General features: G+C 46.3%; 2 protein-coding genes across 6 annotated transcripts in view; both read right to left on the bottom strand.

The window, feature by feature from the left end:
- The window catches only part of arhgap33 (Rho GTPase activating protein 33), a 29,192-nt gene extending 16,887 nt beyond the window's left edge, over positions 1 to 12,305 (bottom strand). The window contains exons 1-4 of one of the 3 annotated variants that reach the window (XM_084709945.1): positions 11,940 to 12,305; positions 3,884 to 3,943; positions 1,080 to 1,171; positions 339 to 423 (exon numbers count right to left, since the gene is read on the bottom strand). In XM_084709945.1, the coding sequence (XP_084566071.1) occupies positions 339 to 423; positions 1,080 to 1,090 (96 nt within the window). In that variant the 5' untranslated portion in view covers positions 1,091 to 1,171; positions 3,884 to 3,943; positions 11,940 to 12,305. Of the gene's footprint in view, positions 1 to 338; positions 424 to 1,079; positions 1,172 to 1,370; positions 1,821 to 3,883; positions 3,944 to 11,939 lie in introns of those variants that run through there. The other 2 variants (XM_084709937.1, XM_084709953.1) reach the window with 2 other exon arrangements.
- A 534-nt stretch (positions 12,306 to 12,839) lies between these two features.
- Positions 12,840 to 17,585, bottom strand: rbm42 (RNA binding motif protein 42). 3 transcript variants are annotated; one of them, XM_084709927.1, is made up of 11 exons: positions 17,445 to 17,585; positions 17,010 to 17,077; positions 16,779 to 16,908; positions 16,427 to 16,496; positions 16,032 to 16,097; positions 15,356 to 15,765; positions 15,027 to 15,185; positions 14,447 to 14,584; positions 14,093 to 14,210; positions 13,809 to 14,003; positions 12,840 to 13,565 (listed from the first exon to the last, which is right to left on the bottom strand). In XM_084709927.1, the coding sequence occupies exons 2-11, from the start codon at positions 17,066 to 17,068 to the stop codon at positions 13,453 to 13,455; spliced, it is 1,458 nt and encodes a 485-aa protein (XP_084566053.1). In that variant the 5' UTR covers positions 17,069 to 17,077; positions 17,445 to 17,585; the 3' UTR covers positions 12,840 to 13,452. The 3 variants fall into 3 exon arrangements, with proteins under 3 accessions (XP_084566053.1, XP_084566034.1, XP_084566043.1); XM_084709908.1 differs by having other exon boundaries at positions 17,339 to 17,475; XM_084709917.1 differs by having other exon boundaries at positions 17,326 to 17,461.
- Between the last annotated feature and the right edge of the window lie 324 nt (positions 17,586 to 17,909).

Here is a 17,909-nt window from a genome sequence, read left to right as displayed (position 1 = left end):
TTTGTAATTGTATGAGTGCAGTTGTGGTCATGTATATGTGTGTGTGTGTGTGTGTGTGTGAGTCTGTATGAAGGTCAGGCTTGGTCTGGGAGATGTTTCTTCCTTTGCTGTCACAACCCCCTCCCACGTCTAGCCGCTGGACTTGACGCAATTTGACAGAAGCACACACAAACACACACACACGGTAACCACTATGTGGTAATCAGGACTGCTGTCAGTCTCATTGCCATATACAGTTGTACGATCATCCTCACAGGTCATTGTGTACTGTCATCATTACAGGCTGATCCTGCCCTCATACAGATTCACACAGTTAGTTCCCCTGTTACTTTTCTTACCTCGATGGATCCAAATTCAACATTCTCATAATGGAAATGAGCACAATCTACCAATTTGGGGAAGTGGCCTTTCACGATAGACAGCCTGAAAACACACACACACACACAAATACATATTACAATAGGGTTTCACCTTAGAAGGATCCCTAAAAACAGGTTCAGATATGAAATACAGCTTGTAAACATTGTAACTTGATCAAGTGCCGCATGATTTCACAGAGTTTCTGGCGAAACATACAAGCTATGAAACGTAGACTTCCTGTTCCGCAATAGCTGTACGGTCACTTGCTCGTGATGTTCCGAGTGTGCATGCTTGTGTGCGAGCATGATATGAAACTAGATATGCAGTTGTGCTGTTAAACTTCCCTCCACCACTGCTGAGTCATCAGGAGGAGTGGTGATTGGCTAAACAGGCCAAGTATTGCCCCTACAAGGACATGACAGATACACTGCAGTCCTGTGAGGACAGAACCGGACCGTTCTAGTCCAACCGGATCCCTACTGGTCTAAACCTGCCAAGCGCATGAGGAACCATTTTTGCGATTGGCCACTGAACAATTCCAGGCACGGTCAACTCAACTGACCGCGGTTCCCACAGAGGGCCAGATAAGGCTGGTTAAGTCAGGCTACGGTGAAACATGAGAAACTGGGCCGGCCCAGACCAGCTGAGTTAGCCGAGTCCGGGCCAGGTTTTGTGACAGGTGTAACGTTATTACTCCTCCTGTCCCATAGGGGGCTCACCTCTTGTTCATCTTCCCCTTCAGGTTGGCAGTGGTGCCCACTGAGCGGGTCGTTGGCTCCCCGGAACTCTCCAGATTATCGGTGCTCCGAGCCTAGCGGAAGGACCAGAGGGGGAGGAGAGAGTGGGGGGAGAGGGAGAGGGGAAAGAAAAGGACGAGAGGAAAGTGTAAGAAAAAAAGAGGCAGGTGAGGAGAAAGAGAAGGGAGGAGAAGAAAAAAAAAAAAAAAATATTACCATTAAGTTACAATGTAAGATTATTAACATTCGCAACTACTCTGATGGACCACTCACTTCATGCAACACTATGGAGTCCTCCTACTATAACCACAAAGTTTCTGGTCACCAGTCTAACCCTGCCGTCAGAGCACTGTCCCCTCCATGTCCCTGATGCAGAAAGCACAACTGGCCAGAGCAAGAGTGAAGACTAGCAACCGTCCAACCTGCCACACATGAACTGTAGTTTCACTCCACAGCCCTGTAACAATGGCACATCTCATCCCATATCTCAAACGACAGGCTAACCACTGTGGCGCTATGGGGGAAGTACGGAGCAGTCGACTTCCTCTTTCGACGGGAACTAACGAGAACACGGGCACACACCGCTGCTCCATTGGAGTGTATAATGGTTTGGTTATCATCAGAGGGTCCCACATGGCCCTCCATGTTCTGCTTTGAGCGGTTCCACAGTTTTTCCGTCAACAACGTCTGTCAGCAGCCAAATCGCACACACCTACAGACGAGCGAGCCTGCATCGCAAAACAACACAGACAAATATTGGTCTTTCTTTCCCCTTCTGTGTCTTTCATGCCTTTTCTCATATCTGTCATCCCCGCTGACACATTTCAGTGCAGCCTGATGACAGCAAACAAACACGCCCCCCCCCCCCCCCCCCCCCCCTGTCGATGACCAGGAGGAAATAAACTCACCCGTCATTGGACAAACACGCAGACAGACATACACACAGTACGGTCCCCTCCCCTCTCCAGCCGCTCCCATCCCATCCGGGCTGGAGTAGGGTTGCTGTGACAGCCGGCGAGGAACAAAAGGCATGTAAGGTGATCTGGCTAGTGGTGGCTAACAGCTAGAGACACACATCTAGAAGTTGCCGTTAGATCGGAACAGGGTAGAGATCAGAGGGTTCGAGCAAAGAGCGGGCAGCCCTGAGACCTCTTCAAACACAGTGGTGTGTACAGAACACAGGCTTCCAGACCCCCCCCCCCCCCCCCCCCAACCAGCCCTATGACAGAGCTGAAGCCAGGCCTTAGCTGATCTAAAAGACCCCTTCGCCAAGTCACTGTCTTCTTTGCCCCTCCTCAAGTCTGTTCCATACCTTCTGCATCCTCCTCTTCTTAAACATCCTGCCAGGCCCTGTTCAAAGGGAGCGCTCAGACGACGGGACGCTACATGCTCACACAGAAACACCCCACTGCCTGTCGCTTGACACATTTGGCCATCCCGTCTGACTGTTTCTGCCTTATCTGTTTCTCTCTTCCCCCTGTCTGTCTCTCCCCCTGTCTGTCTCCCATGTTCAGCTGGAGCTAGCCGCCGTCCCGGTACCACAGCCTTCCCTCATCCATGCACTGAGACGGAGAGAGAGGGGTAACCGGACCCAGAATACACACCTGCTAACTGCTGGTCACACACACACACGTGCATTGAATACACAGGTGTTGAATATTTGATGGCGTGAACAGTGCTGGTAAGCCAGGGTCACTGCAAGAGTTCAGGCTGTTAGCTGCTCTCTAATAGACAAGAGAGTGGGAGTAATAGCGTAGAACTGTCACAGCATTTATAAACGAGGCAAAGGTTCTTTTTGGTGGACACCAAGGCAACAACAGAAAGCCTGCAGTGTTTCACACACACAGACTCATTTGTGGCGGTGCGCCACAGAGTCAACACCGGCCGCCACATATAGCGTTTCGTATTTATTTTTTACAATATTCAAGTTAAAACACGCAGCGTATTCGTTCAGCTGCGCGCTCACGCGTCGTTCTCACGTCAGCGCACAGTCACTACGTCAGCACACGTTAGCAACGATGCATACCTACGCCGTTCTATAAGACCGACAGCTATATCAGCAAGCCTTCAGCATTAGTGCAGTAGCTAAAGGTCTAGAAAAGTTGTGGCTACTTTTCGCTCGGTACCTACGGACATGTCTTAATCGAAGATTCCCCTTCTTTTGGTGAGAAGTCTGAGGAGCTAGCTACTTACCCAGCTTCATGGAGCCGACCAGTTAAATAGTTATTTAGCATTAGCGTTGCTACCTGCACATGCAGAAATTAATTGTTTGTTGTTGTTGATTTTGTGAAGGTGTTTCATTTTGGATTCATATTTAATATAATAAAGTTCTGTGTAACAAATCATAAACAAAGGAATTATGTCGCCCCCCCCCCCCAAATAGCTTTCTAATCTGTGGGAAACACTGAGCCTGTCTAAATTACAACAAGTGACAACCGTCATATACCCTTTTTGCAGTGGTTCTCAAGCTGTTTCAGGCAGCGAAAAACTGAAACATTTTAGGCCCTCCCGTTATCAGAATTCTCTCATAAATCCCAAGGCAGACCCTCACAGAAAGAGAAACAGAGAAGAGAGACTGTAATATTATTACAAAAACAGGAGAGATTGAGAGAGGCCATCATGCAGACCGACAGGGACACGAACAGTCGAATATAAAAGACAAGACAGGCAGGCAGAATCACAGAAGGACAAACAGACAGGCTGAAACAGACAGACATACATGGACAGACAAAGAGAGACACAGCAAGAGACAGTAATGCAGGCAGGGTGACTGGAGAGAGACTTACCAGACAGGCCTGCCCGGCTCACAGCCTTTAAACACATGGTGCATCTCCTAAACCAGCACACTCAACACGGAAAAGAGAGAGACAAACAGCTGTTTTAAACAGTCACCAATACACACAAATGACACGACGGCTCACTCTGTAGCATTGTACTCAATTATATATATATATTTATATATATATACACGTTTTATTTTGGAGGCGCTTTTCAAGTCACCGAAGGTCACCTTACAGAGTCCAGTATTCATTCAGACACAGTCATACCGGTGGTGGTAAGATACAACTGTAGCCACAGCTGCCCTGGGGCAGACTGACAGAAGCGTGGCTACCAATCAGCGCCTACGGCTCCGACCACCACCAACATTCATTCACTAACATTCATTCACATTCATACGATGCATGTTTTTATGACAAGTTTACTGTGGACAGTAAATGCTGCATGGTTTATACTAAACACCACGGGCTAGGAGATCTACAGTTGCGTTTTGTGGGCAGCATCTCTATGGTAACAGCCTTTTTGCATGTCAAGCTCACAGAGAGAGAGAGAGAGAGAGAGAGAGAGAGAGACAGAGAGAGAGACAGAGAGAGAGAGACAGAGAGAGAGAGAGAGACAGAGAGAGAGAGAGACAGAGAGAGAGAGAGACAGAGAGAGAGACAGAGAGAGAGACAGAGAGAGAGAGAGACAGAGAGAGAGACAGAGAGAGAGAGAGACAGAGAGAGACAGAGAGAGAGAGTGCATGTGTATGCGTGAGAGCCAATGCTTGTAGAGAAACCGAAAGAACATAGTGTAGATAAGGAGGATCTAAAAGTGACAGCGAGAGACGGAAAGAGAGAAAGGGAGTGTGTGAGATAGAAAGAAATGTAATTTTTTCCCCCTTTAGTGTTTGATTCCGTAGCAAAATTGCCGGATGTGGGTGATGCATGTGGACGACTGTGTGCGAGAGTTTGTGTAAGGACGGAGGCAGAGCATCCTAATGTTGGCACAGAGAGAGAAAAAGAGTGGCCTGATATTTTCTTCATGTCCGTAGGTGCGTTAAGTTAAGTGGGTCACTCTCTCATACACACACACACACACACACACACACACACACAAACACACACACACACACATCAGAGAGCTGATAGTAATGATGACGCCAGCTATCCCAGGGGGATTCACATATTGGTTGTAGCCAGTAACATTCTAGCAGTGTAATACTTAAGATATATACACACACACACACACACACACACACACACACACACACACACACACACACACGGTTGCACACTTCACTCCCAGATATTTGGGAGCGAAAGCAACCCCAAAAAAACATTGTACATGTTAATCAGCTGAGACAAATCTGGGCAGATCTGATCCAACCAGAGGTGATCCATGGCTGCCTGCATGCCTATTATGCAGATTGTTTCTCTGGTTTGGAGCCCCAGCAGGTGTCCTGAGTCTGACCCCAATACAGGACAATGGAAGAGACAATGGAGGACAGAACAACACAAGGACGTGGGGGGTCAGTCAAGCAGAAGAGCAGCTCCTTATTGCCTTCACCCCCACCCCAGCCCAGCCCAGCCCAGCACACACACAGACGACACTCCCTGAGCTTCCCTGTCAACTAGTATCTCATTTGGCCTTCTTCAGGTCAGGCACTGGAGCTGGGGGAAGCATTGAGGTGTTGGAGGCTGGGGGTGAGCATGGTGGGGCTGGGTTAGAGGTTAGGTAGGCTAGTATGGATGATCATTTGTAAACTGGCTAACCTTAGACAAGCTTTTCTGTCAACTGCAATCCCACTGTGTGGGATTTACAACAACTGTGTCAATAAAGTATGACCCAACCACCAAAATAATAATAATACTGTTGCCAGGAAGATAGTACTTTTTATGAAACCACCTTTTCCATTTGACATTATGACTTCAACAGAGCCCACAGGGCCAAAATAGTCAACTTTTGGCCCTTGTGGGCCAATAAACCTAAAAAAGAGTAAGTTTATTAAAATAACACTGGCTCTGACATCATCTGACTTAACCAACCCTCCCCCCTCCCCTTCTCTCTACCCCTGCTCCTCTTTTTCTCTTCCTCTCCATCCTTCCCCTTTTCAGTCTCTCACTTTATGTATGAAAGAAAGCAATGAGCAGCCCCCTCCACACACACACACACACACACTCCCTCCCTTCCCCTCTTTCTCAGGAGGAAGAATAGGTTCAAAGAGTGTCCTTTCATGCTCTATCCCTTCGTCCTCCACCCACCCACCCTCCCATCTCCCTCTCCTTCTCTCTCCTTGTGACAGCAGTGTCAGTCTCTCTTCTCTGGAGGGTGAATAAGAGACTAATGATGGGAGACGGGCCTCTGGACCACGAGTGTGAGACAAAGATGTGAGCAGAAATGCGCGTGTGTGGGAGAGACAGAACTGCGAGTGTATACAACGGAGGAAAAGAGAAAAAGAGAGAGGGAAAGTGCGTTTGTGAGAGAACAGCATCACTAAACCGTCAAGATCCTTCCAATCTGAGAGCCCAGAGCAGAGCCAGGCAGCTATAGCATGCGTGGGGCCAGTGTGGGCAGGGCAGACAGCAGGGATGCAACAAATGGCAAGCTGGTAGCACCACGCTGCTGACGTACATGCACGTCTGTGTACAGAGACAGGAGATGAGGCAAATGGGGGTGTGCGTGTTCCTTAAACACTCCCTCACCTGCTGTCACTATGGCGACAGGTGCATGGCCTGGGGACAGGGGGAGGAGGAGGTATCACGGAGGTGTCAGGCATGAGCCAACCAAACACATCAACCATATAAAGGTAACAGACTCCGCTCTAACGTGATTCCCCTGTCGTGGGTCCCTTTGGCCCTAGACTGGGACAAACGAGCAGCAGCCCCAGTATAGTTCCAGCGTCAGATTGTACGCTGCTCTGTTTCTCCAATGTTATGATTCTGGCTAAAGATAAAAGTACTTAAATTCCCGGCTCCTCCCCCACCAGGAACTCTTTGACTATAGCTTCAGAGCTAGGGGGGAGGAGCCTTGGGTAGCCTCTTTAACACACACCCTCCCTCCCTTCCTCCCCTGATCTCCAATGCCTCCCACAATACAACAGGCTTTGGCCTTTCCATTCAGACATATGTACCCTAAAACCAAGGAGGTTATAAACACAGAACCCCCCCCCCCCTGCACTCCTATCCCACAAGCACAACCGCCATTTACATATCCATCTCTCTAACTCTCACACCAGACCTCTGGTTGATCTCTGTGTCACAAGCTACTACAGTGCAGTGCAACAGTGTGTGTGTGTGTGTGTGTGTGGACCGGCAAGGTCCGGAGGGGTGAGAGATGAGGAAGAGCAGGACTTTCTATCAGACATTCCAGGAGACTCCCTGGGAAACGGTTCTTCTATCCAGTCCTCCTGCCCCCTCTCCCCCCCCCCCCCTTTCCTCAGCACTGTTACCCTAACCCCCTCTCTTGGCACCCCATCTCCTTTCTTCCGCGCGACAGGAAAGACATAGAGCCACCGGCAGCATACTAAATACCACACGCATGTGGGCTCAAGCACACACACACTCGCACACACCCATACCAGCTGCGGCCTGGGGAGTGAGGGAAGGGAGAAAGAAATAGTGAGTTTGAGGGAAAACGAGCGAGAGGACATGTGAAGAGGCTGGGAGCGAAAGCAGATAAGAACCAGAAAACAGCATAAGGACTAGGCTAATAGTGGACAAGCGTAGTGTAGGAGCACGACTGTGCATGCGTGGTGTGTGTTGAGGAAGAGCTTCCTCACTGTGTGTTGTGTGTGTGCTTGCTCAGTTGGAATACTGAGGGTGTGAGTAAGTGAAGGAAGGAGGCAGTGAGTGAGTGACTGAGCTAGTGACTATCAGACCTGGTTGCGATTATCTTGCTGCTCCTCTATAACCCCGTCTGAGGAGATGAGGGGTGACAGGGCGTGAGGGCTGGCCGTCGCCCAGCCATGCCCCTCCCTGGTTTGGGGGCGTGGGGGGTGGAGGATCAGTGATGCCCCCGAGCCCAAACTGTCACTCAGGGGCTCTCTTAACCCAGCTCATCCCGATACAAGCCCTGGGAACCAGGTCACAGTCAAGGGTGGAGCTGGGCCTGGGTTTGAGCCTGGGGCAGAAGGCCTAAGGCTTGGGGAGGAGGTAGAGAGAGCAGGCAGGAAAGAATGCCTCTAGTCTTCCCAGTCCGCTCTGCCCAGTACCCAGCCTCCTTGACTGACAGACACCTCAGTCCTCTTCAGTAACACAGATCCTTCTTGAGTTCCAGGAAGCAGAGGGTAATGGGTGTACTAAAACAGGCTAGGCTAATTGAATTCTCAAGCTCATTCTCTGTGGATATCATTCTCCCCAAAAGAATAAGCCACATGGGAAGAGCCTGGTGAAAAAGATTAATGTCACCCTTCAGTCACTGAGTATGATCACAGTGTGTCTGTTGGTGTTCATGTGTTACCAGGTCCTGATAGGATGCCATCTATCTATGTAAAGTCCTTTATTTCATGATAATGCTCAGGTCAGGTGACCTCAGAGTATACAGGATAAATTTGGGTCCATACAAAACAGCTTAAGGCTTACACTGTGATCATTACATTCATTATCATTCCCTTAGAAACCAAACAGATACTGACTAAGAACCAGTGGACGGACAATGTCTGGGGCTGGGGTTAAAGGTGGTGTCTGAGGCACTGGGCTTCAGTGCGACGGTTGCCTATAATTTGAGCTGGGGCTAAGACTGAAAGATGGAAAGATTTGAGTCTGGATTCTGGAATCTATCTGTTTGGCTGTCTGACCACCTGACCTCAGTTTACAGAGGAGGGAAGTGGAACAGAGAAGAGAATCTTACCCCTGACATTTAGACAGTGTTCTGCTCAAACCAGTCCCTCTTTCACTTACCACATCCTCCTTTCAGCTCCAACACACAAAGAAACGGAATGAGAAATGATGGTCATTGTGACTGCCTGTGCATCCATAGACTTTACATTAAAGACACAGTGGGGGAGGGAAAGAGAGAGAGAGGAGAGCAACTCCATAAACAGGAAACCAAGACAGATAGAAATGATTAGAGTACATTCCATTGTTGTGCCATCTCTCTCACTCCTCCCTCACTTGTTCCTTCTGCTTACACTTCCATCCCACTTTCCCATACCAGTATTGCCTCACCTGACTGTGTTGTGCACACAAACATTATGCAATTTCTGCAGCATGGGTGTTTATGTGGGAAAGTCTGAAAACAGCAAGGGAGACTAGTTTCGTTGCAGAGATGAGAAGTTGGGTCTGTAGGAGTGTGGGAGCGGGAACAGGGAGCAGAATGTGCGATTACGTAACAGGGCTGATTGTGACACTGACAGCTCTCCATTCCTCTCCTGCTGACTTCTGAGCTAGATTTGCCTCATGAAATGGATACTGATAAACTGGCATGCACTAACCCTTCTACCCCTACCCACCGCCATCACCCTAACCCCATAACCACCAACACCACCCCAGCCTAACCACAGTGTTAAGACAGGACTGGTACAGCAGGGCTGGCATGAAGCCTCACTGAAATCTCCTCTCACCAACAGTGACTCCACATTCTGACAGTGCTACGTAATATTTCCATAAGCATTCTGTACGACTGCCAGCTGGCATCCTTGCAAACTGCCCCATGCTGTAGGGTTATTACTTGAGTGTAGTGGCCGGGCTCAGCGGGCTCTTAACACAACATTACAACCACTCAGGATCGATCTACGCAGTAACATATACCCAAACGCTGTCTGTCAAAGCAGCCGATAAATAGGAAATCAATCAAGTCTGCAGCCTGGGAGTCTAACAGGAGATGCAAACCCAGTGTAGATCCACACAATAATGAGAATCATACAAACACTCTTTCTGACCAGGTGCCAGGCAGGACTAAGATGCTGATCCTATAATGAAACACCCTCCCTGCTGCTCAGGGAACCTGGCTGGCTGGAGGTGACACTGGTCCAGTCTGTCCCTCAGGGGGTGAGCAGAGCAGACGGACCTGACTTGACCCACCAGTTAAAGGGACATGGATACCTCGGGATAGGAAAGGATTTGATTTGATTCGGATCCCCATTAGCTGATGCCAAAGACACCAGCTACTCTTCCTGGGGTCCACACAAGAAAACAACGTACCAAACAACAGATACAAAAGGAAAAGCATATAACAAAGAAGAAATCAACATACAGACAACAGATAAAGGAAAAAACATATAGCAAAAAAGAAATCAACATACAAACACCAGATACAACATACAAAGGATGGGATGAAAGGGGTAATTAGGATGTTAGGATAGGGAATATGGAGGCACTTGGCCACCAATGACTAATAAATAATGATGGCTTGTGACTGGATTCATTTTGTTCTTCTCCTTGTTGCTTATCTGTAATCTGGTGTGACATGAACAACCAGCGGACTGCAAAGCACGAGGTAAAGACCATGTGTTTATTTAGGCCTAGCTGGAACAACCCATTAAGGAGTGTAACATATAGCCTACTCACTATAGCAGGGATTGATTTGTGATGGAAAATTATGATCACAACTGACAATATAGGCTACATACTCACTCTATCTCAGGACGCAACTGGTAAGTTTATTCACTCAGAAATCTGAATGACCTTAATCGTAGTTAAACATGTAGGCTGAGCAGTCTGTACTGGTGTATGCTTGAAAGTATAAGTTTGATCAACCAGACTGACCAGTGACTTCAAGACTACACCAAGCCTGTCTGCAGAACAGACATTTACTTTTGTCATACAGTAAACAAATGGTCTGTTACTCAAGTCAGGGAGTGTCCTGTCCACAGGTTGTTCTGAAACTAGGTAAATTTGCTTTGCATAACCACAGGCAGTCACCTGGCTGCAGTCTCCTGTTGAACCAAGTTGTTAGACTGGTATGCTTGGAAAACACTGGCGCTTTCTGTATACACAGCACTACAGGAAAATGATGCAGCATAGATACATAAGTGGAGTCTAGCTATTATTCTGAGTATGACGACAACGTGTGTTAACGGAAAGGTTACCATGTTAGGTTACCCGTGAATGGGTTAATTCAGTAGCTTATGAATATCAGACTTGTGATCAAAGCAAAAGCTGTCTGAGGAGCAGCACTCTCTCCATACCATTTAGCTACACAAAATGTCGTTCAGTGAACTTGAAGTTATTACTTAGTTATATTCAAAACACAAATCACTTCTCTCTTTTAGGTTAACTGCCGAGACCTCGCTTCCACGACCTCGGTGCAACGTTCTACCTCACCGTATTATGTTTGTTACAGATTTGGCCAGATAGAAAAATAATTATTCCCGTGATTAAAGCTGATGCCTTTGTTTTGGAATAGCGCGAGTTTGATAACCTGCACGTTGTTCCCTTCTCCAGCACGAGCAACTAACAAAAGATGGTCATTAAACTGGTCATCTTCACGTGACAATTAAACAACTATCAAAATAATAAACAATCATGGCATTGTATGAGCTATCACATTTCGTTATGTTTTGGGTTAATGGTATTGAAAACATAACCAAATTAACTAGCGAGCTACCCCCTCTGTCCGTTCCATCGCCATTCATTCCCGCAATTCAAGGGAGGGGCACAGACATTATGGCTAAAACAACCGAACTTCAAACGACAACGCAACATGGCCAGATAAATATAACAAACTGAATTCCCAAACAGTACGTTTGTTGGTGTATCTGGTAAGATAATTAGCTCGAATAGCTATCCGTCACTGGCTTCAGTAGTGCAGTGTCTAGCTAAGTCCGCCACTCGTGTCCATTCAGTGCCCCTGTTACTAATAGCAACAACAGCGGCGGCAGCATCTTTGCAGAGAGGGAGGCATGGCTAGCTAGTAATGTAGTCTAGCTGTTAGGCTAGAAAAGATTAGCAAAGAAGCTCTGTATTTCATTAGCTGGATATGGTTGTGTGCATATAAAACTACCCTTAACTCCAAACACAAAATTAGCTACACAGAAGATGTATATCTAACTACGCTGTAGTAAGAATAAACCGTTTGCCTAAAATAGTACATAATTTATGAGTATTAAATAAAGAGCCAAAATACCAAAAAAAGGGTACTTACCACCATTCCAATATCCAGGTTCGGGGGATACACTTGATGTCGGAAGGACTCCGTTTTAAAATCCAATCTCACCCGAATGCGAAAATAAATGTAATGTTAAGTTGATGTTCATTTGCCCATTTGGCTGACGAGCTATCTGGAAAGTCGTCACTCTCTTTTTCTTACATTACGACGACGGTACTGAGATAATTGCTTATCTCACATCTTGAAAATATCGAAACGTCTTTGTTGGTATGTTGTTGGCTAGCTTGCTAGCTAGCAACTACTGTACAGTAACAGAAAATCTGCCAGACAACCGACAGCTCGAGACTCAAAGTCACTAGTCCCTTATCCCTATCCAAGAAAGAGAGGCTGGAGCGGAGGGGGCGGAGGGATAGCGAGGGGCAGACAAAATCTCTGGTCTCATTTTAAAATCAATGGGGATGGCCGGGGTTCCTGCCTTCTGATAACGGGGTGTTTGGCGATTTTCTGAAATCCCTGGCAAGAGATTTATACTAAATAGCTAGCTAACTTTACTGGTGGTAGCGTTATGCCTGGGGATCTACAGCCTTCTAACCATTACTACTAGACGCGTGCATGGCGAGGTCGTGAGCGGAGTTTCAATTCCTTGCCAGCTGAGCTACAAAATGTGTTAATGACAATGACATGTGTTGGATGAAACAGTCACTACCTATTAACAGTAGATCTATATATTTCACCATGTATTCACATCGACAAAGGATAGTAGCTGGCAATCGGATGACAATGCAATTGACATCCCTTTATTAGTTAGTAGGAAGACATAGGCTGGCTGCCCATAATACAGCTATGATCTTGGAGCGCCCCCGTGTGAGCAGATTTGAGATCTACTTGACACCATTTAGAAAACCGATAACATGTGTGAACATCCAATGACAACAGTTAAGAAAGGTTGTATTTTATTGAAAATAGTTTACATCGTTTTCCTTCAACCTATTCATCCACGGTATTTTACAAACATTGAGAGTTTCAATCTAAAATGTTGGATGTGTGAACATTGATCAAAACTAAGTAAAATTGAACAATGCTGTAATTGGGTGAGACACTGGTTACCTTATTGTTACAAACAAAAATGCCAGAGGTGTTTTAGGCATACAATCTAAGTAGTATTGAAGGAAAGAGAACAAACTGCCACACAAAAACAGCAGTACTAATGGACACCATACATTTTGACAGTCCTGACTGAGGGTTGTGTGGAGAATGAATTGAGTGGAATGCCTTATTTTCAGATCAGGGCCAAGGATAAAGACAAAGCCAGGTAACCAAAGCCTAGTTTCCCAGGTTTAGAATTGTGTGTTTGAAACTGTCGTCCAATTGAAGAGGGTAAAAAGTAACTCACCTATCTGGTTTAGTCATTCTAACATAAATGTGGCCCAAGCGAGTTGACAGCTGGTGTAAGCAGTCCTCTAACTGGGAGACTGGTGACTGCTCTACACTCAGTTAATCACACAGGTCTCACCCAGTTGACAGGTTTCACTCACACACAAATAACTTCCTATCTAAGCCCCAGTTTCTTCTTCTCCTTCTGTTTTTTGCGCACCACCTCCATGTTCCGGTCTTTCCACATGCTCTTCCTAAGTTTGATCGGCCGACTGCCGACATACTTGCCTGTGGGCACACAAAATAGGAAATAATATGTTTTTAAGACAAACATTTATTTTAAGGTCTCTGAGGCAAAAAAAATAGTATGATTTAATTGTCTTTTATAAATCCATCCATCATCTGCCGCTTTTCCGGGGGTCAGGTCACGGGGGCAGCAACCGCTTTTATAAACCAATTAGATAATCTGATGACTTGAGTATAAGTTATCAAACTTTTACACAATAATGCCTCTCCTTCCCTGCAGCTCACCGTTCATTTCTCTCATGGCTCGTACGTAGTCGTTAGGGTCCTTAAAGCTGACAAAACCGTAGCCCTTTGTCTTCCCTGTGCGCTTGTCCCTCACCACCTTGGCTTTCAGGAAGGATGGGTAGCGGCTGAATGCACGTGCCAAGATGTCATCATTCACTTCATTGCCAAGGTCACCACAGAAGATCCGGAAATCATCTGGAAGCGAAAGTAAGTGACGGATAGGTGAGGAAGGAGAGCATGAAGAAAGTGACAGTGATGGGGAAAGAGGAATCAAACTTGCATACCTGAGTCCCAATCCAGCAGACTCTGGTCTTCCCAGCTAGTACCAGCTGCAGTGCGAATACACTTCTTCATTTTCTCTTGTTTCCCCCTCTTTTTTTCTTCCACGCTGCCATCTGCTGGCTATCCCCAAAACATTCAATCACAGGCACAACTACCTTAGTGGAACACACAAACCATGCTGCAATTGTGCTTTAAGCAGTGTTTTCGAGCTATGAGATCGAGATGAGCTATAGACACACCGTTCTAATATCCCTTCATCTTAAAAATCCAGAAGTGTATTGGGAAAAGATGAAGGGGTGAAGTGTGCTGGTATTATTATTATTATTTTACAATGAACCATAGAGATCGAAGCCTACCTCAGGGTGTACAGGCTCTGGCTCAGGCATGCTGGGTCCGATGATGTTGTCGTCCGAGGCAGAGTCCTTCTTGGCTTCTAAAAGCCCGGCGGCCATTACTGCTGCCTGCTGCTCTGCCACTGACGCAGCCAGCTCCTCCTGACAGAGGCAGCACATAGGATCAATCAGTCTTTTCGTTCATTACATTATAAATCAGAATCAGAATACAGTTTATTCGCCATGTACGTGAACAAATACAGAATTTACTGTGGCAGGCAGGTGCAAACATATATGGATCTTAACTTAAGTACAAAAGTTTAACTTTCTAAGAACTAAACAATCTAACAATTTAAATATAATATATATATATATATATATATATATATATATAAATAAGACTAAGATTGAGCAGCATGAGTTGTCAACATGCAATCAGATACTGAGATAAAAAAGGTGGCTTATGCATAGTGAAATTGCCATTAGATGGACATATCTAAACACAAAATTAACAGTAAGCACTCAAACATGATCTATAAATAGTTTTTTTAAAACAATGTTTGTGTGGGGGTGTTTTGAGGGGGGACGAAGGCTATGTGATTACCATGCGCGCCTGTCTCTGAGCACGGATGTCAGGCCTCTTGGGGGCTGGAGGGGCTGTGTAGACTGTGGGGGCTGCCTGGAAGACCGATGGGGTGATCTTGGGAGGCTGCTGCACCACAGGCCTGGGGGGTGGAGACACCATGGGACCCATTGGCCCTACCTGAGAAAATGAGAGCAGAGAAAACAGACAGGTATGGCTGTTAGAGAAGAGGGAGGGGTGGGGGTGGTGCACTGTCTCATAATAGTGATTAGGTGTTTTAATTGAACAATTAAACACGATCCATTGTTGGACATTGCTATCCATATATACTGAATTATTTAGCTACTGACAGAAGGTGTGGAGCCCAAGTGTCCCATGGGGGCCATGCTGTGCTGATGCTGGGGCTGATGCTGTGGCTGATGCTGGGGCTGATGCTGGGGCTGATGCTGGGGCTGATGCTGGGGCTGATGCTGGGGCTGTTGCTGATGCTGGGGCTGATGCTGGGGCTGATGCTGGGGCTGATGCTGGGGCTGATGTTGATGCTGGGGCTGATGTTGATGCTGTGGCTGATGCTGAGGCTGGTTCTGGGGGGGGTGTTGGTGCTGGGGGGGTCCTTGTATTGGGGGGGTCATGGAGTGTTGAGGGGGACCCTGCATGGGAGGGGCCATCATCATAGGTGGTGGTGGAGGGGGACGTGGCAGGGGAGGAGCCATCATGCCCTGAGGGGGGGGTCCGCGCATCCCTGGCATTCTCTGACCAGCTGAAAACATGGGTAGAGCCACATTAAATATTTCATTAATATCTCATATGATTTTAAAACAGACGTGAATAGTGTGGTGAATGTTGCATGTACACTTCTAAATAGCTTAGCCCTGGTTCAAAGTAAATACATTAGATTAAGAGGACTGTTAGTGAGTGTGTGAGTGTAACAGAGTATGGGACATGGGTGTGTGAGTATTTTTCTATTTTGACAGAGAGCCCAAAAGCTGTGAAAACACGTAGGAATGATTGGAGATGTAGGCTGACCTGGTCTCTGCAAGATGTGAGGCACAAATGCTGGTCTCAACATGGGTGAAGGTCGGACTGGTGGTACTGGAGACAAGGAGACAGACATCATCACATAAACTGATGATCTGAATGGGGTAGGCCTTGGCAATAAAACGATTGTGATGTCTACCATGACAAACTTCATCAATAGCAATCAGAAAAATGTTCAATAGTTTCACTAAATGAATCAAATGCAAACCACCAAAAAAAGCACATCATGATAAAGTTTGGTTGCATGAATAAACGGCAAGCACACACTTTTTGTAAGTACAGGGACATTCCCCTGAGCCAAGTAGGGTGAGGTGCCTTGCCCAAGGACCATAGCCCAATTCCCTAACCGCTCAGCCATCTGACCCCCTAGCTAGCTATGTTACCTGGGCCAACAAAGGCAGGGGGCGGTGGACCAACAAATGTGCCAGCTCGGGCCTCCAGGGTCTGTTGTACCTGAGGAAAGGGGAGATGGATTCAGATATTCAGATGTGGGGCTGGTTTTCCCTGATGGATAAAAAAGGCATTACTTATATTCATCAGTTCAGTCAGTAATCTAGATGATCTGAACTAGGTTTCTGAAGGAAAGAATCAATAAAGTCAGAACTGCTGGTGGGCTTAGACTCATGTGCACCATGCCATAATCACAATTTAAACAGGAGTTTGTACGCATGGTAAGCACACACATGTGTTCATTTGTGAAAGTGTGTAGGTGTCTCATACATTTGGTAAAGTTACCTGTCTGTATGTGTTTGTTCCAATGATTGGACGGTGCATGGGAACCGCTAGGGCCACTGGAACCCCCTCCAAGACTGTGGGACCCCCGCCGACAAGAGACATCGGACCCCCCAGGACCTCCTGCTCAAACCTGCATGGTTGGGAATATACTGATGGCTTACACTACTGCGCATTAAACTGCTTTTACACCCACCAACCACTTTTTATTAACAGGTCAATGTAACTACTCACAACGCCATTTCGGCTTCCATCTCCTTCAATCGTTCATCTCCCGATTTCAACGCCATCATGTACTGTAACTGCAGGTACAATAATATGGAATTAGTAGAACGTGCATGAACACAAATGACACGTAAAAAAATATTTACTTTACCGACTACTAGTAACTCCACTATGTCGACTTAGCAAACTAGCCTAGTGAACACACACTAGCTGGTTTGAAGGTTGTGATACCAAAAACAGCTAACATTAGCCAAGCTAACTAGCGATAGAAGTAGCTAACGCTAGCTCTTGACACACACAAATGAAAACGGAACATAAATCATACTTTGTAGGCTTACTTTAGACGCTGATACTCCTTTAGTTCAAAAAGTATTCTATCGGATTGTCGTAATAATGTTTATATCGACTTGAACTACATCTGCTCTACTGTATCTAAATACTGACCTAATAGCTCGCAAATCTTCTTCTGTTAGCAAGTAAGCAACTTCCTCTATATTATGCTAGACCGCCACCTATTGACTGATTCGCTTGGGGCACATGTGGCTTTTCGACTTGGATCCAACGGGTTGTAGGAACTATTTTTCTGAAATCATCATATAGATCACGAAATTCTTTGATTCTTTGAATATTTATTTAATTTCTTCATATTCTTCTTCTATTTCTTCCGCGACACCTTTCAGCACCTTTAAATCTTCAGCTATTAAACCGTTTCTGAGATTTACATGGGTGTGTACGTGAAAGCCTATAGAGTGCAGACTGAAACGCTTACAGTGGAGCTTTGAAATCAGTTTCAAAAAGTATTTCTAGTTTGCCAGCATTGTCACAATTTTTGCTCTCATGCTTCGTTTTTGGATCAATATATAGCTAATTGTGTGCTGGTCGTAGACAGTTGTCTGTGGAATCGAACAG

This window comes from Hypomesus nipponensis, chromosome 2 (assembly GCF_054491055.1).
Source record: "Hypomesus nipponensis isolate SF chromosome 2, ASM5449105v1, whole genome shotgun sequence".
Taxonomy (NCBI): Eukaryota; Metazoa; Chordata; class Actinopteri; order Osmeriformes; family Osmeridae; genus Hypomesus; species Hypomesus nipponensis.
Note: the sequence above shows the minus strand (reverse complement) of the source record. Positions and strands in the feature narration are given on the sequence as shown.